We start from the raw sequence: 20,952 nt of genomic DNA, 5'->3' as shown, positions 1-20,952 counted from the left end.
AACAGTCCCACAGGATTTGTATGGGATGGACTAGATTCTGCTCCTCTAGATTCTCCTGGTTCCTTCTATTCCAACAGGACATACCCAGAAGTGCCTATAAAATTATGTGGAACTGTGGTAAGGCACAGCACATAGTAGGTCCTCTTGGTTTCTGAATGAAGCCTCCTTGGCACCTCTATCAAAGACACCAAAAAAGTTTCCTTCACAGTAAATGGGAGGAATCTTGCCCATCTGAAGACCTGCAACAATTCTGTGTTCAGAGTTGTGCTGTGACCATAGAAACCAGGGCATTCTCCCCACCACCCATCCCTTTGCAGGTGTTGTGACCTGCCCATCCCTTTGTAGGTGTTGTGACCTAGGCATGTGCATAGGTGGCAGTAGGAAATGCATAAAGCTTTTGTACTTCTTCACAGTGGTAATTATGACAGAGAAATGAATTTTAGGATGTTGGCAGGAGAAATGAGTGAGAGGCTGTCAAAGCACATAGGTGAAAGAATGAGAGTCATGGAGAAGCAGCTTAGCTAACAGGAACTCTGCATCCAGTTGGAGCTAGACAAGAGCTTCTAAAGGAATGTGCTGGGAGAAGATGCAGCAAGGCAGTCACTAGAACTTGGCTTTACCAAGAATGTTGACACTCAACCAAAAGGCAGGTTTTACACAAACACATTCTAGTACCTACCATGAGTCAGTGGCATGAATGCAACCTCCTGTCAGTAATGCCTGCCACAGTAGCAGGGTCTAAGAAGGCCCCCAATAGGCCTAACATACCCATCATAATGCCCACAGGTCACTACCACAACAGTTCAAGCTCCTGGATGAGAATAAGAGTAGTCTGGCATCTTTCAACACACTAGTGCCTTCAAACCTCACAGGGATTGTCTTCTAGTATATGCACCCAAAATGTGTATCGTGTGTGTGTGTGTGTGTGTGTGTGTGTGTGTGTGTGTGTGTGTGTGTGTGTATGTGTGTCCTTGGGATAGTGACAGAATAAGAACAAAGGCAAACATCAGCATTGTGGTTACAGGTCTCCTGTCCTAGGTGAATCTGAAGTCGGGATCAGAAATATGTATGGACCATGGGAAGGAGTCCCAGCAGACACAGAACTGGGTAAAGGCTTTGTGAAAACAGTGTGCTTCGTTTTCAAGAGGCACCTATAAGTTATCTGGAAACTATGAGTGCTGGGACCCCACTCCAGATGTGTAAAACCAGAACCTTACAGGGTCACCATGGGTCTTTCTTCTTTCTTTCTTCCTTCCTTCCTTCCTTCCTTTCTTTCTTTCTTCCTTCCTTCCTTCTTTCCTTTCCCTTCCTTCCTTCCTTCCTTCCTTCCTTCCTTCCTTCTTTCCTCTTTCTTTCTTTCTTTCTTTCTTTCTTTCTTTCTTTCTTTCTTTCTGTCCTTTTTTAAGAGAAGCTTTTACTTTGTAGCCCAGGCTAATTGCAAACACGAGGCAATCCTTCTGCCTCAGTCCCCCATGTGCTGGGATGACGGTTGTGAGTTACCATGCCTAGCTACATCAGTGCTTTCTAGATGTTCTGATTGATTCTCACGTGTAGTCAGCTCTGAGAGCATAGCTCAGAGGTCCTGCTTATAGCGATTTGTGGGTGGTCATTCCTCTACCCTAAGTAAGTCAGAGCTCGTTTTAGGGAGAAGTCCAGACCCCATTTCATAGCCCAATCCCCACTGCTCACTGTGGCAATCCCCTTTCAATTGCTTCTCTGGGCATGAGGTCTCAGAACAAGATGGCGATGGTCTCTGTGAAGAAGCTCTTCTTGGGACACAGATTTGGTTTGAAGACTTGGAACCCCCCAAGTGTTGTCCAGACATCTACAGTGGTGCTCCAAATCTCCTACTGACCAGGGAAGCTGAAGCAGAACAGAGTATCCAACCAAGCATCTAAGCTCTTAGTCAAAATGATTTACCTTCTCCTGAAACCCTAGGCTCATGCCTATAGGAACTACTTGAGAACGGCCAACCCAACAGCTCCTCTCTTACATCATTTCCCATGTTTCTATTATTTAATAAAGGCTATTATTATATACAACTGCCAATATTTTCATCTATGATATTGTAACCTTTATAAATGCAATTAAAAAGTCATTGATAAGGTAACATAAGCACCACAGTTTTGCAACTAGAAAGACATTTGCCCGATTGCATGTTAGAAGACAGTTACTAAAAGCACCTTGTAGTTCAGCTTGCAGTTAGGTATCTAGATGAAGCACAGTTCACCATGTGGTTGATGTGTAAAATAACACCGAGGAGCCCCTGCACCTGTATGAAATTGCCAAGTGCCCAAGGAACGACCTGAGAAGCATTTGTGTAACTTGCACATTTAGTCTGAGCCACTTGTAAAGACTGATGCCACTCGCCCGTCCCCAGCAAATGACAGTTCATGCAGAAAGCTATATTTGAACTGCCTAGATCTCATTTTCCAAATGGAATTTTAAAGCCATCCACTTAGATACCCAAAAGGACTGCTTGTTTTTCCATTTTCCTCTCCAGTAATTCTTTTAAACCCTTATCTCTGTGCTTGAAGTATAAGTAATCAGAAAACGAGGGGCCCTGCCCACCGCTGCCCAGGCGTTCATCTCTGATGTCGCAGTCTATGTCTCTGCCCTCATGGTCCTCACCACTCTCTTCCCGTGGCTCTTCCAGAGCATCCTGGTCCCTGCATCCTTCCCCAGGGTCCCGGAGGGCCTGCTCCTGCTTGGTGGATAGATCCTCTGGAGTGCAGAGCTGCTGGCTCTCCGGGGCCAGGCTGGGGCTGTAGGGCTCCACCTCATAGCAGTTGTCCTCATCCCTGTCCTCCTCCTCCTCATGGTAGAGGCAGCCCCGTATGCTGTCCACGTCAGACTGGAACGCTGGCCCCTTCACATTGCGCTTTTGGGAGAGGTCAAATGGTTCCTCCTGCTCCAGGTTCCTCAGGACAGCGGTGGACTGCGCCAGGACAAGTCGTCCCCTACCCAGACCTGCAGGACCAGAGAAAAATTTATGTGTCTGAGGAAAGCAGTGCCCAAGGCCCTTTAAGCATCCTGGTTGTCCATTTTTAAAACAGGGAGGGATAGGGGAGTGGTTCCCATTAAGGACATGGTATGGGATGCTTGTAATCTGTGAAACCCTTTAAAGGCCAACCTGGCAACATATGCCCTGACTTAGCAATGTCTCTACTGAGAATTTAAAGTATGAAAAATTAGTGGGACAGGGCAGGAGCTAAAAAAATAAGTATCTGCATTTTGTTTAAACACATAAATGGTAGAAACACACAATGAATTATGTCTGGGTGATAGGGGTGGCTACAAAGGGTCATACATGTATTCGCTATATATTTTAAGTTAAAATGTATATTCCGTAATACATAAAGTCTGTATTGTATAATATAATATGAGTCCAATATAGTCATAGTCTCTCTCTTTCCTTCTCTCCCACCTCCTTGTGTCATTCATTATCTTTCCTTTTTTCCTTATCAAAAATGTCTGGAAGGATGTAGGCTCAGATCTCAAAACTGATGAACTCTGAAGTGATTGCTGCATTTTTCTCTCCACTTCTTAAGTATTTTTCATTTTATTTTCACAGAGAGCATTTACTTTACAGCAAATAAATCAAACAACAACAAAGATAGTTCATCCTCAAACAAAAACAAACAAACTTAAGCTCTTCCACATGGTACCAGACAGGCCACCCTAAGCCCATGGTCCCTGTGCACAGAGAGTAGAAGTTGTCTGAGGAACTCACAAAGTCCCTGTGCAGGGCAGGGTGATGTTTGGGTTCCTAGAAAGATGGGCTTAGTGATCAGCACTGAGCACGGTGGCTCGTTTCATCTAGGGTCCAAGGCCTCAGCCTGTGGTGACCCAAACCAGACTGTAAGACACAGCAGGGACACTAAGGGTCTAAGAAACAGGAATGGAGGCTGGGGTGGGAATGAAGAAAGGAGGGATAGGGGTCTCTGAGGACAATGATGCCTGCTATCTATAGCTTTAATCTTGTCAGGGCACAAGAGAGATCCTTTTCATCTTTCTGATGATTTCTTTTGAGCTGTACACACAAAAAAATTACCATTTATAGATGAAGCCACCAAAATTGTTGAAAATCTGTTAGTTTTTTTCAAAGCAATCATTTGCTACATAGTAATGCTCTCCCCGTGTCACAAGATGTCAGTGCCACTAGGTTCCTGTTAGGATGTGAGCTTCAGTGTGGGACAGATTCATAGTGGCCACATGAGGTTCCTAGATAGTAGACCGGCTTCTTCCTGCTATGGCTGTTTTCCCAACCTTTGCATGGAAAAAGCCATGCTTTGCCTTGGAGGTGGCATGGCCAGAGATTCAGTAAATGATTAAGAGAAAGGCCATCTCAAGAAATAAAAAAATTAAAAACCAACAAACAACAACAACAAAATCCAACCCCTTTTAACCAGCCTTTTCAAGGCTTTTGTATAAACTCCAGCCCTTGTTTGTAATTACCACAGTTGCCTATGAGTTAGGGATCACCATGAACTCAGGGGTGTTTGAAAAACTCCCAGTCTACGCTTATTTTACTTCCTGTTGTGTGCTCAGATATGTGTTTTATGAATATGTGTGCCCATCCGTCTCACTTTTCGGGCAGTCAATACAAACAGGCCACCTGGTTTTGCATGGGATGGTGAGCAAGCATAGGCTTGACTCAGAAAACTTAGAGTTTGAATCCTAGTTCTGCCTTCAAACCCCTGCTTACCAGTGTGACACTGGTAAGCCCTGGTCTCCTCACACACAAAATGAGGAGTGTCAGTTTCATGGACTTTGAAGAGGTGAGTGAGGATGCTGCTGTTATGTTCTATCCTGAGCTGTCACCATCCCAGTGGTCAAAAAGCAGCTAGTATAATTTTTGTAAGCACTGTGTGACTGTCTTCTCTCCCCACACACAGACTAGAAGGCCCAGGTGGTCTCATTCCCTCTGCTCTGTCACTGCCCTGGCTGGGGTGCATTTAGTGTCTGTTTATTGTAAGACTGGCTGATACAGCGACTAAGTGGCCTGCTGCACTCAAGGGGCCTGGAACATAAAGTCTTCACTGACAAGGGCCTGGGGCTGAGGAGATAAAATAAGCAAGAACTTAGACCCAGCAGGAGAGACACAAACCCCTGCTCAGTAGGAGCTTGGGCAATAGGAAAACTGCTCTTGAGTGAGCAGGAAGGGAAACATACCCCACTGCAAACACACTTCTGCTGGTGCAGAGGACACAGACCTGCTTTGTTTTGTCATTGTTGTTTGTTTTAAAAAATGAAAGAAAAGTCATGCCATCTAGCAGTATGAGAAGTAGATCTAATAAAGTCGGAATTGAAAAGGTCTGGGTTCAAATCTTGACACTGCTTCTTCTTCACTGAGTAACTTTGAAGGTCTCAGATTCCCAACCTACAAAATGGAAACCATAGTTCTCCAACTGGGAGTGCTGTGAGGATTTAAAGAGATAAAGTACTCCATGCAGTGTGTGAGACAAAGGGCTCAATAACAGCACCACTGGCATCATTACTGTGTTCTAGAATTGCCTCTGTGACTCTTTTGCTCATGCCTGTCTGCTGCTCTGCTGAGGCCATTAAAATACATCTGCTATTTGGGGCAAGAATAACCCCACCCCCAAGAAATGGCTCCATAAGAGCACATTCTTCTCCTATGTGTTACCCTCTGGGCTTGATGGGCAGGGCTTCCAACCAGGGTGGAGGGAGTACCTTGAGCATGAAGGCCTCGCTCCATGACTCCATGCTTGACCTTCATGTGGCGGGTCAGGTTCCCCTTCAGGGTGAACTTACTGGGGCAGTAGAGGCACTTGAAGGGCTTGCTGTCCGAGTGCAGGTGCATATGACCCATCAGGTTGTGCATCCGGTTGAATTCCTTCCCACACAGCTGTTGGGGACAGAGACCAGGACACAGTGATTTTGCCTGGGAGAGCCTGTGTTCTAGTGGTGGTGGACTGGCAAGCAGTGGCCACACCTCCTGCTCTGTGCTGTTGCTACTTCCACAGACAATGTCCCCCTGGAAGTCAGGGAGTGGCCAGGTGCTACCTGGGCTCAGAAGTGGAACAGGTGGGCTGGGTTTGTAAGTCACGGGTGTCCAGAACTCAAAGCTTCTAAACTAAAGCTTGTTTTGTTTTGTGGTGGGGTCTCATGTAGTCCAGGCTGATCTCGAACTCACTGTGTGGCTAAGTAAAAGAAACAGAAATCTAAGAAAGGAGCTATCTTTTCTCTGGGTAGAGATCTAAAGAAGTGATTTTTTTTTTTTTTTTTGGTCTGAGAAAAAAGCAAACATTTTAAGAAGTATGAGTCTGTGTGTATATCTGAGTCTATGTATGTGTAGCTGTGTACACCTATGTTCACATGTGTGACCAAGCAGTTGTGAGCCACCCAATATGGGTGCATACATGATGGATCTCAAGAATGGATCTGACACTTCTCTTTGTGAACAAAGTACACAACAGTGACTCCGGGGCACTCTTTGTCCCTCTGCCTCAGGAGAGCAATGTTTGTGAGCTCCAGCTCTTCCTTGGTCTGGAAGAGAAAACAGGATTCTGTGGTTTTGCTTCAACCAACATGTTAATCAATGGCAGAGAAGTCTCCTCTATTCTCAGCCTCCTAGGGTGGCAGCAATATGAGGTGGAAGCCACAGGGAGGACGTGAGGTGCAGCATCCCCTGGGGCTTGTATAAGCTCTCTCCTCACTGAGAGAGATCTTCAAGGCTGATGTTGAAGATTATAGACTGATTTTCTTTGATCACCAAAGACATTATTTTCTTTCGGGAAGGGTAGTGGAGGTAACTTTGGAAGAATGGGCAGAGCTGACAAGATTGACCTTGGGAGGCTAGGCTCAGGAATGCTGGGTGTAAGAGGAGGCAGCCTGGGGCTGCACAGCAGACCCAAATAGTCCACATACAGATGACTAGTGGTTGGCTCAGTATTCTTGAATGATTTGTATTTGAAGATTTGAAGAACATTTCTCTCCTTTGATTTCTGGCCAGCAAGAATGAATCTGGTATCCTAGACAGACTTCTAAGTTCAGAGTAACTACACCACACACATTAGAAGACAGTGATCCCCAAGCCTGTGGATGAAGCTCAGGAGTACAGTGCTTGCATGGCATGTGTAAGGCCTAGGTTTGAACCTCAGGATGAAGTGAGGGCCAAGAACAAAAGATGACACCCCAAGAGGAGGAAAGGATGAGAAAACAGATCCAGTTCCAACTTCCGCTAGAGAAGCCATGTGAGGGATGGATACTTTCCTTATTCCCACTAGACAGAATTCATGATGACACTGAGCTGTGCTCAGTTTTGCACATGTCTAAAGCTTTTTGTAAAGTTGTTAGCTTAGTTTACCCACTTCTCTATTATAGTTAACTATAAGGGAAAAACCTCAGATCAAAAGACCCACATTGCATTTTAAGGAAAAGAAGCACCCCTTATGTTTTATGGGGTGATCACTGGGTGTTTGGAGATATGTCTCTGGTACAATTTCTGGGACCAGCGCTTAGTCAATACTGAAAGTATGCTTCCCACCCAGCAAGCTGAATTGGAGAAGGCTCTGCTGGCCTTTTGATTGCAACGTGCCTTGTTGATGCTTGACACACAACAGGTCCTCAGTTAGGTGGAACACATTGTAGTAGAAGAACTTAAAGAAGAAAAAGCCCCAAGTGGGAGAGAGAAGCAGAAAGTGGAAGACCAGTTCAATCACTGGGTAAGCTCTGCTCCAAACAGACTAACATCATTGAAAGAACAGAATGAAGGCCGTCTGCACCGGCTTCTGTGTGACAAGACAGTCCTTTTCTAGTCCTTATCAGGATGCTAAGGTATTAGATTCTGGAGTAGCCTGAAAATGCTACATTAGAGAGATGAATCTGGGGCAGCAGCTTGGCTGGTAAAGTATTTGCTGTCCAAGCATGAGAACCTGAGTTGGACTCCCAGCACCTATGTCAAGCTGAGTGTGGTGAAATGCTAGTGCTGAGGAGGTGGAGATAGATGGGCAGGTCCCTGGAGCTCATTGGCCAGCTGGCCTAGGCTGACTAGTGATTCTTAGGTCTGTGAGAGAGGTAGAGGGAGAGGGAGAGGGAGAGCCTGATGGCTCCTGGGAAATGACATTTGAGGTTGTCCTATGGCCTCTACATGAACATGCTCCAAACACACACACACACACACACACACACACACACGCACGCACGCACGCACGCACGCACGCACGCACGCACGCACGCCACGCGCACGCGCACGCACACGCACACGCACACGCACACGCACACGCACACGCACATGAGTAATTTAGCCCTTTCTTGAAGGATGTGTGGTTTGTCTTTTACTTTTGCCTTGGCACAAGTATCAAGGCATCTTGGTTACTATTTGTAGATTCTTCAGTCTAAACCATAGTGAGGGGACTATTACTATTGTTATGAGGACCAACTGCTCATGTCTGTCATATCCATCATACCTGGAACATGGGATAAGAAATGCTCCTGCAATTCATCTACCCCATTGTCCCACCTACCAACCATCAAATGTTCTACTTATCAATTTCCCGAGCCATAAGTCTACACTGAGAGGTGTGTGTTCATTATGATGGCCATCTTTAGGGTTCTGCAGATTCTTCTTTAGCCTCAGACAACTGTTAGATAGATTTATGTCAATTTGGCACAAGCTAGAGTTATCTAAAAGAAGGGAACCTCAAGTGAGAAAATGATGCCATGAGATCTGGCTGTAGGGCAATTTCTTAATTAGTGATTGATGTGGGAGGGTTTAGACAATTGTGGATGGTGGTCCTGGATTCTATAAGAAGGCAGGCTGAGCAAGTCAGGAGGAGAAAGCCAGTAAGCAGCACTCTTCCATGACCTCTGCATCAGCCCCTGCCTCCAGGGTCCTGCCCTGAGTTTCCTTAGTGATGGACTGTTATCTAGAAGTATAAACTGAAAAATAAATCCTTTCCCCTTCAGTGTGTTTTGGTCATGATGTTTCATCAGAGTAACAGTAACCCTGACTAGCACAGACAAGCCACCTTTTTGATCCTTTCTGAAAGCCTAGTGAATTGTTCTGCACTACAGATTTTCTGGCTCAATTCATTCAATATGAAACTTCTTGGGACATTTTAGTGGTATATGGGGGCATTTATTTATATTGGACTTTAAATTATATTGTCAAATCTCTGTAAGTTCAAGGCCAGCCTGGTCTGTACAATGAGTTCCATGACAACCAGGACTACATAGAGAGACCCTGCCTCAAAACACAAAACAAAACACATTATATGGTCCTCCAAAGAAATCCCAAAGGTCTGAAGGAAAGTCCACTGTGGAACGTGACAGGTCAGCTCTATTATGTCTGATTGGTAAAGGAGACTAGTTTTTGTCCTATTGACAAGCTTAATTTTTATACAATAGAGTTACCATGCGTGACTGATGATAGTCCATTGGTTGTCACAATGGAGATTAGTGGAGGCAAGTCAACTTTGAAGTCCCAAAGTGTCCCAGGCAGTTTTCAGTTCAAGGGTCACTTCAATTTTCTTTGAAATCAAACTCAATATCAGGCACAGGGCTACATATATAATACCCTTAATGAGTAGTTAAGCATTAGGCTTGGAGAATATATAAACAAGTCAGGAAATACTATCACCTTACACAAAATCTTAAAATACAGTCATTACTTATTCCCCACTAGCCTATACACACCAGACTGTAAATTGAAACACTCAGTGGCAGAAGGATGGAGTCAGGTCACAAAGACCTGAAGCACCTGGGCTCCATTCACTCGTCAGCAGTAGCTACTCAGTTTCTTCCTCCACCTCTGACCTCCAGAGCCCTGTGGTCTTCATCCATAACCCTTGCTCCTCCATTGATCCTGGAAAAGTGTCCTCACATGACAATGCCCAAGTGTGGACAATGCCCAAGGTTTTTATTTGTTTATGTCTGTGACACACAGAGCCAGCCCTCTCACACAGTGAAGAGAGTTAGAGAAAGAGCCTGGGCTCTGCTGTTGATAGAGTCCTGGGAATGTCAGCTTTTAGCAGATCTGGTCCTTGCAGCTGGGGAGGGGAATTAGACTGGAAGGAGAAGAGTGCCAAGGGAACAGCAAAACTCATCTTCTCTGGGAGAAGTCAGTAGCTGAAATGAAGGTTTCCCTTAATCTTGAGCTGAAAATATAAGCGCATTCCCAAGCGGGGACTGGATGAATGATCTAACTAACAAGGTCTTCATCAAAGCAAGAGAGACGCTGGTGCAGGTGTGGTGGAGGGCTGGATCTCGGCTTCCATCTTTGCAGATGTGAGTCTCGGGACCCCAGCAAGGGTGCTGTCCTTTTCAAACATCAAAGGAACAGAAAAAGAATCTTCTGGCTAAACCCCTTCCCATGAGCCCCTACGGCAGCAGCTGCCGCAGAGGTCAGCTGTGGGCAGAGATGGGGGCAATGGTAGTAGTAGCCACTTGCCTGAGTCCAGAGGCCCAGAAGGCCAACAGCCCTGGGCCTGGCTACAATGTCTGAGGTGAGCTTCAGAACTAAGATGCCCCAGGAAGCTTTTCTTCCTATCCTGAGAGGAAAGGTCAAAGAGCTCCAGCCAGCTCGAGAGAATGGCCTGGGCTCAACTGCCCTTCCCTTGCATTCTTCTCCCTCTCCCTCTTTAATAGAAGGGTGTTCCTTTCCTCAAAGGGAGCGGGAGGGAGGGAGGGAGAGAGAGACTGTAAACTGTCCAAAAGGACCGTGAGAAAACAGGAAGCTCTGAAAAGTACAAGAGAAAGCAAGATGAAATCTATTTGCAGGCGGGCCCCTGGGGACATGCTAGGCATTGTTAAGCAGGCAGTTCATACAGCTATATCCTTCCTTCTGCTAGGAGGAGGGCTTTGCTGCCAAAGGGCTGCTATCTGGTCACAGCCTTAACCCCCTCCATGCCAGCCTGGAAACCCTGACCCCAGCCACTGAGTCCCTGCAAACAGCCCAGTCTGATCTCTCCCTTTCTGGTGCACCAAACAGCCCACAGTCACTTTGGGAGACGAAGTCAAGACCCTTTCCAAGGCGACTTCACCCCTCTGCTCTACTCACAAGACTCCAGCCCTCAGCCCTCTGCTGCCGAAAGGGCTGTAGATGACCCAGTGATTCATAACTTAGGCAGCTCCGGGCTTCACCCAGCTCAAAAGAGAATTTGTCCCGGAAATTCTGGATGGAAGCTTTTCCTGGACAGGTTTTCCAAAGACGGCAGCTGGTTCTTTGCTATTATGGAGTGTGACCACTACAAGGATAGTATCCAAATCAAGGCCTGTGTGCTTACGCAGAATCTGGGAAGAGTATTTGTGAAACATAGCTTAAGTCTACAGGCTGGATCTCTGGACTAACTCCAGCTGGCTCCCAGGAGCAAAGAGTCTAGAAGTTGGGCCAACAGCAAGAGTCCAGAAGGGCAGTCATAAATAAATATATGACATATATAAATGTGTGTGTGTGTGTGTGTGTGTGTGTGTGTGTGTGTGTGTGTGTGTGTGTGTGCAAGAAAGAAACACAGAATGGAAAACTTTCCTCACCACTAATTTTCCATCCTGTTGTTAATGCTTAATTCTACAGCCAGTGAACGTCTCTGCTCACTGGGGACAGCTGTTTCCAATAAGAACTAGGTCATGCTGCAGCAGGAGGAAGGATTTATGTTGAGGAGGGTGTTTTAATGATGAAAGTCCCAAGAAATTAGATTCTATTACTAAAAGAATCTTTCTTCTTGCAAGTGTTTGGGGAGAGGCAATAGAACCAGCCCACTGCTGAAGCAAAGCAAGCCTGGCCCTTTTTCCCCGGCCATGTAAATCATGGGAAGAGACTAACTATCCTATGTTATGACTATCAAGCTTGGGTGTAACTGCTTAGGCTTGTTCCCCATCATCGTTACGCCCCTCCCCAGACATTTGTCTTAGCTGGTTATAAAGTGCATAGCAATGAACAAGTGGCCTCCATCTCCTGTCTAGCCCTTCCCATACCCTACAATCTTCACCCGGGGCCAGATTTCCAACCAGCTCAAACTGGATAGGAAACAAAGTCCACAGACTATCTCAAGATCTGCCCTTCTGAGATGTGAACAGGGCCTCAGGCTTTACAGATCTCTCTACCTGGTGGTTCTCATGCACATGGAGGAACCTATATGACAGGTAACCCATACATGCCAGGAAAGTCTGATGAAATAATGAAGACCAATGCAACCAAAGGCTAGTTCAGAGAATGCCACTGCAAGGAAAGAGCAGAAAGAGAACCTGGCCCATGTTTCTGGAGCATTCAGGAAGACAGGGCTTGGTCGAGGTGACATGCATGGATTGCTATTTCAGAAATGTCTAAGCATTGGAGCGAGGCCAGCTAAGTTTAGTGGGAATGCCTTTTATCTAACAGACAACAGTCTCTGGGTGAAGAGCTGTGTTCTGACCTGAGAGGACCAAACACCACGTAGAAGAGGCATCCAGCTCCTGTTCTCCCTGTGCTGTAAAAACTGGCTCTCCTGTCAAAGCTGGGATTTCACTTTTTTATGGGATCTGGTGCTGTGGACCAGACATCAAGAGCCTAAACAACCCTTAGGGAAGAGGTAAAATGGAATTTCTGAGCCGCACAGCTGACTATCCCATGTATAATGCACCATCGTTGGGGAGGAGAAGGGCGTAGTTGTCTGTGAACAGAGGCCAAAAACATCCAGCGAGGATGGCTCATTGCAGCACTAGGCCCAGCGTGCACTGCTCTCTACAATTTCTGTGCCCTGGTTCCACAGAGCTTTCTAGATGCTCATGTACTATCAGGCCTAAGAGATCTTGCAGACCTTTGAGGGCAGGGAAGCAGAACTGTCCCAGGAATGTTCCAAGATCCCACACTGCTTAGACCGGCTCTGCCCTGACTTCCACTTCAGGAGCTCCCCCTAGACTGTATGTCTGCACTGACCTACACCTCTATCTCAGGGGCTTACCACCCCCAAGACAGAATTTCTCCCTGACCAATCTCTCCATCTCAGGGGCTCCCCCAGACTGTATCACCTCTCTGACCTACCCCTCCATCGCAGGTGCTCCCCCAATTATGTCTCTTCCCTAATCTATCCCTCCATCTCAGGGAGGAGTATCTCTACTGAGGGATCAGAGGAGATACAGTTCAGATGGGAGATGGCTCGACTGAGAGTGTGTATTTCTTTAGAGAAGATACAAAGAGGTAGCCCCCTTAATATGATAACAATTGTACTCCTGTCAACAGTTGGTAAGATAATTAATGCAATTCATGCTTGACATCCAAGTGTAAGAGAGCCTGCCTGCACCTCCACCATAGGAGGCAGTAAATCTCTGCAGGGGGAGCAAATGTCAATGGTGAAGTGCTGAGGAGGTCCATGGAGGGAGAAGGAAGTGGAGGAGTGTCTGGAGTGAGGGAGAAGAGGTACTTGTGGGGTCCAGTGACTTGGAGGAGCTCATGGGCTTCTTTATCAGGTGGGTCCTGAGTTTGGGTTAATGCTCTACTTGCTCTTGAAACGACTCGCCCCTGCAAAGAAGCCTTGTCTTTCCATTCTGCACTGGGCCCTGGGCGTGACGCCCCTATCCAACACACTGCTCTCTCCTCCCTTAGCTCACACACTCAAGATGGGCATAATGTGACTTTCAAACAACAGAAAGCTTGGAGAAAAGAAGGGGAAACAGAAGTGGGTGGCAGGAAAAGGAGTGGGGGGAGAAGGCCCCTCTCCAGACAATGTCCGCAAGGCCTAGGGAAGCTCTGCTTCCTGACCCCTCACCCTGTGGAGAAGCTGCCAGCACAGGAAAAAAAAGTCCACTTCACAGGGGGTTCCTTCAAGTGGGGGCCACACTACGGAGGGATGAAAGCAGCTACCCCTTCTGAAAGGAGGGAATCCAATTGCAGGGATAGAACTGCAAAGTGAGTCATCCTCACTGTAGACAACATGCAGAACAAACTTAGATTTCACACTCTATTGTCTGAATGCATTACCGCCTCTTCTCCCTCTGCTCTCTCTTCCTGAGTGGGATGGCACCAACCCCTATAGTCCCCCAACTACATAGGCCTAAGCAACCCTTTTGAAACAGCCCTGTGTCAGGGAAGCCTTAGAAAGCCAGGGTCTTGTAAGATCTCACGTATCCTCTCAGCTGATAAGAATGAACCAAAGAAATCTGATACAGCTGTTCCGCAAAGGCCCTTAGACCCCGGGCTGTGTGGTACTTAGGAATAAAGGAAAAACACTAGAGGCTGAGTTCTCAGTTACTCCTCAGTCCACACAGCATTTCTGGGGTCCTTCGAAGGGCTAGCTTTGGATCCTTTTCTACTTTTTCAGTATTTGGAATTGGCACATAGTAACTGTACATATATGTTGGGTATAGTATGATATTTAGATTCATGTGTGAAACATGTGGTGAGCAGATCAAGGTCATCAGTACACTCAGCACCATATCTTGATATTGGGGTTGCTCAAAATCTTTCTTTTGGAGAAATACTCAATAAAGTCTTGATAACTAGTCACCTTGCTGTACTGTGGAACTCTAGACCACACTCCCCCCACCTAACTGTATTTCTGCACACCTAACGTCTGTCTCCTCTCCTTCCTCTCCTTCCTGGCCTCTAGTAACCACTGTTCTCAGCTCTTCTTTTATGAGGTCAACATAACTCTTGCATATGATCGAGTACTTGCAATATTTGTCTCTCTGTGCCTGGCTTATTGCACTTAACATCATGCCCTCCAACATAGTTTTCATTCATGTTTGACACAGATAGGGCTTTGTTCCTTTTATGGCTGAATAGTATTCCATCATGTATATGGAGCATCTTCTCTTCACCTCATCTTTTGATGTGCCTGTAGGTTGGTTCCACGTCTTAGCTATTATGCATAGTGCTGCAACTACCTTAAGAACTAGCAGTCTATCGCGAGAGAAGGAAGTCGGCACACCAGAATCCTCTTTGGGATGTCTGCTTTTGTGTTACAAGGTTTAGCCCTTTGTCAAGAGGGGAAGAAGGAAGATAAGGAAGGGACTAGGTGTGTGTGTGTGTGCGTGTTAGATTTTCAGATTCCTTTTTATGCCTTTTATGCCTACTCATTGGCTTGTAATAGAAACAGGGCCAGCCTGGGTTTTCCACTCTAGACCAGTAGTGCCCCTCCCCCCACCTTCATCCTGTTCCCAGTCATTCTATAATGAGCTTTCTACACTCAGACTTTTCATGACTGCCTGCCTACCCCATCCCCAACCCAAGCACTAATGCCACAGTCACTTAAACAGGGACCAGCTAAGAATTGCTGTGAACATATGTGGCAGAAGCAGGGGCAACATGGTCGGTGTGACTTGGACTTGGCCACAAGACCTATTCTGAGCCTCAGAGTAGTACCACTGAAGAAGCTGAGTAGAAGTTTCCTCAGGGTCTTGCCTGTCTGACATTTGCCTAGCCCCTGGGGTCCTCCCTTCTTCCCACCTTGCATTTGAAAGGCTTCACATCTGAGTGGACAATCATGTGGGCCTTGAGCGTCTGCTTCTGCACGAAGCTCTTGTAGCAGAGGTGACACTGGTAGGCCCGGATGTTAGTGTGGATCAGCACGTGTCTCTTCATGTTGGCCAGCAGGGTGAACTCACGCCCACAGATCCCACATTTGTGCTCTTTCACGCCCTGTGGAGAGGCAAGATTCAAAATAGTGAGTGTTAAATGTGTTCCAGGCTTTCATAAGGGTTATAGAATGTACCTCTTTGACACATAAATCCACAAGAAACTTGGAGACAGATGTGAAGTTCCAAATGGTACAGCTTTAGCCATGTTAAGTTGTGATTTCATTGTAAAGTGTTGATTATGTAATCTACCTTTTTTCCCCCTCTGAACATCATAAACTAGTGACCACTAGAAGAAAAGAAAGCCATTGTTGTTAATTGGGTTAATTCTACAGCAACAGATTGGGAGATTAATATGATTTTGGTAAGAGCCCTGTAGAATGATATGAAATGAGTCTATAATCTGGCTTTGATGGTGATGAAAAAAATCTAAAATGATATCATTTTCCAGAAGGAAGCCAATGTCTCACCAGTTCTCACTAATAGACTCGAAAACCCCAAAAGAGCCACTCATCCTCACATCAATCAATTACGACTAGATAATCGCCCTCTCCAGTTGGTCCACTGGGTTCCCACAGGCCATGCTGACCCATGGGGGCCATAGCTCTGGAGCCTCCTGTATGCAGTCCAGCTGCTTCTGTTGGAAAATTTTTGGCATGGGACAACCTTCTAAATTGGAAACTAGAACAGAAGGTCTTCTGGTTTCCTCATTATGTATAGAGCAGTGTTTAAAGGCTTGAGTGCTGGTGTTCTCCATTCAGAGTCTTTCCAGGCATTCCCACTAACGTTAGCTTTCTCAACAACCTTCAATTCCCAGAGAAGTCCATTGCCAAAGGTGTCTATCCACGATGACTTAAAAACAATGTTAGATTTATTTTATGTGTATGAATGCTTGTATGTATGTATGTACATATACCACCTACATGCCTGGTACCCGAGGAGATCAGAATAGGGAATGAAATGCCCCCTGGAACTGGAGTTACAGATGGTTATGAGCCACCAAGTAGACTCAGGGAATCATGCTCTGGTCTTCTGGAAGAACAACAAGTTCTCTTAACTGAGCCATCTCTCCAGGCTCCATAGTGACTTTTTGATACAGGACTTCACTATGTTGCTGAGGTTAGTGTTGAATTCCTGCATTCAAGTAATCCTCCTGCTCCAGCCTCCTGGGTATCGGGGACTACAGGTGTGTACTGTTGTTCAAGGCAAGAATGACTTTTGAAAGGGAAGAATCAAATGACCTTGGCACTACAATGAGGATTACAACAAGTTACCAAATTTAACACCTTAAAAATACATACTGTCTGGTATCCATAAGTGGTCTAAGGAATGAGAGATTCAAAGTTAGCTCTGACTCTAGCTATATTCTCATTTATTTAAGGTTGGAGTGTGGTAAAAGATTAGCACTCTTTAGTTTTGGTGAGCCCAAAGCACTAAAGGATGGATTCATGTGTCTGTCCAACCATTTATTGACTGTGAAACTTTAAAGAAATAAATTCCATGGTCTTTTGTGGCGAAGATTTTTCTTCTCAAGTCGAAGTGGTGAGGTGTGGTCCATAACCCAGTTGGTAAAGTACTTGCCTTTTATGCATGAAGCCCTGAGTTGGAGCCCCAGTTATGCATAAACCAGGTAAAGTGGCACACAATGTACAAGCATTCATGGTGCTCACAGAAAAAGCCAAGCATAACAAGGTGTGTCTGCAATCCTAGCACTAGGAGGCAGAAAAAGGAGGAGGCCCAGAGGCTTGCTGGTCAGACTCTCTAGCCAGTTGATGAACTTCAGTTCAGTGGAGAGCAATAGTAGTCAGCTGATGTCGACCTCTGGCCTTTACATGGGCATTTGCATATGTATGCACATAAGCACAAAATTTAAAAAGTAAATGAATAAATAAAGATTTGGGGGCTGGTGCTGGGGTTCCTGAGAGACCTCATTATATCTTGGTGTCTTCACTTTTAGTCAGAGGCAGATCCTAGCGTCCTTGAGAATCAATGTGAATGAGTCGGGAACCACCAAGCAAGTATTCAGTGAACACTACCTCTTACTGTTTTCTCTTGTCTCCACTGAAAACACACTTTGTTTACATGTTAGACAACAGGTTCTTTTCCCCGTCCGAACTTCATTTTCTATTGCCTTGTAGAATCCATATGATTGAAAATCAATAACCTCTGATTCCTTTTCCACATCCACAGGCACCCCTGAGCTAAGCTGATGGTGCCTTTGTGGCCAAATCTAAGGCCAGGTCCTCTGCTGGTGGTTCCTGTGATTGGCAGGCAGCTGCCCTCAGATGGTGCCTATAGGTGCCCTTTGTCCAGCAGGAAGCACATCTCTGCTGCGTGTTTTGTCCTAGCCTAACAAATGAAACCCAGGAGAGTAGAGACAACGTTGCCTCAGCTGCTCAGTCCTCTCATGACCTTTTGGAAACAAAGGATGGTCTAGTAGAGACACTGGCTTCCTAGAAGTCTTCCTTGCCAAGAAAACCACTGAGATCAAGGGTGAGACTAGAAGTCAGTGGGGGCAAAAGTCCCCTTTTAGCATCTCAAAGCAGGCCCAAGTCAGCCCAGCTGCAGTAAGCTCTCAAGATGCCACTGGGGCCTTGCCTGTTTGGGCTTGATGACTTACAGAATACTAGCTACAAATGAGGCAGAAACTCCAGCCTTGGGTCTATATTTCTCCATGAAGATCTGAGCCCAGAGAAATTAAAACCAAGCAAAGAAGGAAGCTTCCTCCTGCTTCCCACAAGGATACCACAGACTGACAGGGAAGAGCTGGCCCTGAGTGACTAGGCCAAACCCTGCTCCAGTTTATAGCCACCTGAGGAAGCAGGTCTCACAGCAGAACCAGCCAACAGAACCAGCCCCTGCTTCAGCCGGTAAGAGCTCTCAGAGAATTCTCTAGAAAGCGGCTTTCATTGGCATAGCCCAAACCAGATCTGGTATCTGATGACAAGTGTTTTCCCCCCACTGGTGCCCTAAAAGAAGTTTCTAGAAACAAAATTCCAGAGCTTCTTGGGGGCTAAGCAGAAATATCACAGCAGCCAGCTGCTTCCTTCCTTCTTCCTCATGTCCTCTCCAAATGTCTGCATTGGTAATTTCCAGTCCCACCTTGGACTCTAAGGCTATTCTGGGAAAGGGTTTAATTGATTGTCTACGGTCATGTTGCTCACTGTTTGCTATGTGATGTGGGGAAGGCCCCAGGACTCAAGTAAGGCCAGGGCTACACAGCTCCTCTACGTTTTAGGTAGGAGCAGCACGGATCTCCCCACTCACAAGTCCCCAGCTCTGTTCCTTTCCTGGTGGTCTATCAGCAACCCCCCTCCGTTGGCGCCCCTCTCCCATACCTTGTGAGTGAGCGAGTGCTGCTTGAGGTGATGGGGCTGCACGAACTCCATGCCACACTCGGAGCAGATGTAGGGACGGATGTCTTTGTGTTTCATCATGTGATTCTGCAGCTGACTCGGGTACTGGAAGGTCTTGTCGCACTCAGAGCAGTTGTACTGGATGGGGCCACGATGCGTAGTGAGATGCCTCTTCAGCTGAGCCAGGGTGGGGAAGTCCAGGCCGCACTCCACACAAATGTTCTCACGCCCGCTGGCGTGTTTGGCCTCGTGGGCCTTGAGCTCGCTAGGGTAGGCAAAGCCCCGACTGCACACACGACAGTTGTGTGGCTTCACCTCGCTGTGCTGCATCATGTGACGCTTCAGGTGGCTGGTCTGGGTGAAGGCCTTGTGACACACCTGGCATTTGTGGGGCCGCGTGCCCTGGTGTGTCAGCATGTGGGTGTGCAGATGGCTGAGCTGCTTGAAGAGCTTCCCGCAGCGGGTGCATGCATGCGGCTTGATGCCACTGTGACCCAGGATGTGGGTCACCAGGTTGTACTTGGAGGTGTAGGACTTGTCACAGGTGGGGCACTGCCAGCGCTTCTGAGCCCCACCCACGTCCACATAGTAGCTGTCATCGATCTGCACATTCACGTCCACCCTCTCCACCTTCTGCTTGGTCTCCTCGCTTTCCAGGGGCTCCACTTTCCGGGGTAACACTGGCTCAGGGGGCTGCTTGGGCAGGAAGGTGTGCCTGCTGAAGGGGAAGGGTGAGGACGAGGGCATGAAGAAGGGGAACATAAGTCCCGGGTGGACTTTGGGGTAGTAGGGGTAAGGAGCGGGCAGGAAGGCAGGAGGTGTAGGCTGAGGCCACATGGCACTGGGCTTCACCGGCTCCTGCTTGACGGGTTTGCCCCCCAGGTGCTCCAGGGTGCGGTAGAACTGCAAGCCCACATTGCACAGGTCGATCATCTGAGAGTCGCACTTGGGGCGCTGTGGCTGCGGGAAAAGCAGAGCCAGGTTCGGAGGGCCCAGGCTCTTGCTCTCCTCAGCAATTGCAGCTTCTTCCGCAGGGTGGTTGTAAGGCATCTTTGTGGGCATGCTCTTCCGTTTCCGGGACCCTCCTCCTTCGAAGACCTCGGGGAATCCATCAAGGTCTCCTGGAGGTTCATATCGAAACTGAGAAAAGGGGCCCCGGAGAGCTTCGGGGAAGGAGTGTCTTTGGGGAGCCTTTCCTCGGGAAGCCTCGGGCTGTAGGCAGTGGGGAAAGGAGGCGTTGAAGGGTCCATCCTCATCTTTGACCATCTTCATTGCCTTCTGCATCCTTGACAGGGTCCCTTTAAAGAGAAAGAAACTGTTGTGTGGTTTTGCTTTGCTTTGTTTTCAACCTTCCTTTCTGAATTAGGGTTTGGGTTACGGATCAATACTAACTTACAAAGAGTGATACTAGTTTATATTGACCCTCTGAGCTTTTCTAAACTCAGCGACCAATGAGAGTGAGCTCCGGGGCCTATTGTAAACTACAAGAACCACAGACCTCCAGTACCGTAGAGACTAAGAGTGGATCTGTCTGAAACTCATCTGTCCCTTATGTTGTCCCCTTCTCCTCCCTTCTATTTACAGTGAGGGCCCCAAGGCCCTGGAGATGAACCGATGTGTTCAAGTCACACAGCTACTCAGGTGAATCAGAACTGGCCACATTCTGTTGAGTTTGTCAATCTGAGTTGCCGTTGTATCTACCCAAGATGTTTTTAATGTGCTTCATCTGTCAGTTTCTTGCATATGAAAACCATCTTCTGCCGCTGGTGCTTGAGTCTGTGTGGCACTGGATTAGAATATTCAAAGACCATAAAAGAAGACTTCAATGCTGAGCTCAGACGTACTGTGGATGAGTATCCACTCTGAGCAAGATAAGCTGCTGAGTAGAGGAGACCGACATGAAGAGAAAACGTGTGGGCATTTGCATGTTCTGAAGTCATTGTGTCAGTCCATACATTTCTAAATCTCAATCAGAAGTAACTTCAAGGGGGAAATTCCGATGTTAGAATCTCTAAACTCACAGTTGTGTTTCTCCCTTCATGCAGATGTTCAAGTCAAGAACAGCCTATCAAACCTGCCA

General features: G+C 46.8%; 1 protein-coding gene across 1 annotated transcript; it reads right to left on the bottom strand.

Annotated features, from left to right (window-relative positions):
- Positions 1-1,399: 1,399 nt before the first annotated feature.
- Positions 1,400-20,156, bottom strand: Znf366 (zinc finger protein 366). The gene is made up of 4 exons (XM_035440516.1): positions 18,855-20,156; positions 15,389-15,580; positions 5,698-5,872; positions 1,400-2,970 (listed from the first exon to the last, which is right to left on the bottom strand). The coding sequence occupies exons 1-4, from the start codon at positions 20,154-20,156 to the stop codon at positions 2,459-2,461; spliced, it is 2,181 nt and encodes a 726-aa protein (XP_035296407.1). The 3' UTR covers positions 1,400-2,458.
- Positions 20,157-20,952: the final 796 nt, after the last annotated feature.

This window comes from Cricetulus griseus, chromosome 2, assembly GCF_003668045.3.
Source record: "Cricetulus griseus strain 17A/GY chromosome 2, alternate assembly CriGri-PICRH-1.0, whole genome shotgun sequence".
In the NCBI taxonomy this organism is placed as follows: Eukaryota; Metazoa; Chordata; class Mammalia; order Rodentia; family Cricetidae; genus Cricetulus; species Cricetulus griseus.
Note: the sequence above shows the minus strand (reverse complement) of the source record. Positions and strands in the feature narration are given on the sequence as shown.

Excerpts from the sequence above, each read along its gene's own strand:
- Znf366 (XM_035440516.1), bottom strand. The coding sequence starts at position 20,156 with ATGCAGAAGGCAATGAAGATGGTCAAAGATGAGGATGGACCCTTCAAC. Across the intron at positions 15,581-18,854 it reads AGCACTCGCTCACTCACAAG|GGCGTGAAAGAGCACAAATG; the intron begins GTATGGGAGAGG and ends GCCTCTCCACAG. Across the intron at positions 5,873-15,388 it reads TGAAGCCTTTCAAATGCAAG|CTGTGTGGGAAGGAATTCAA; the intron begins GTGGGAAGAAGG and ends TGTCCCCAACAG.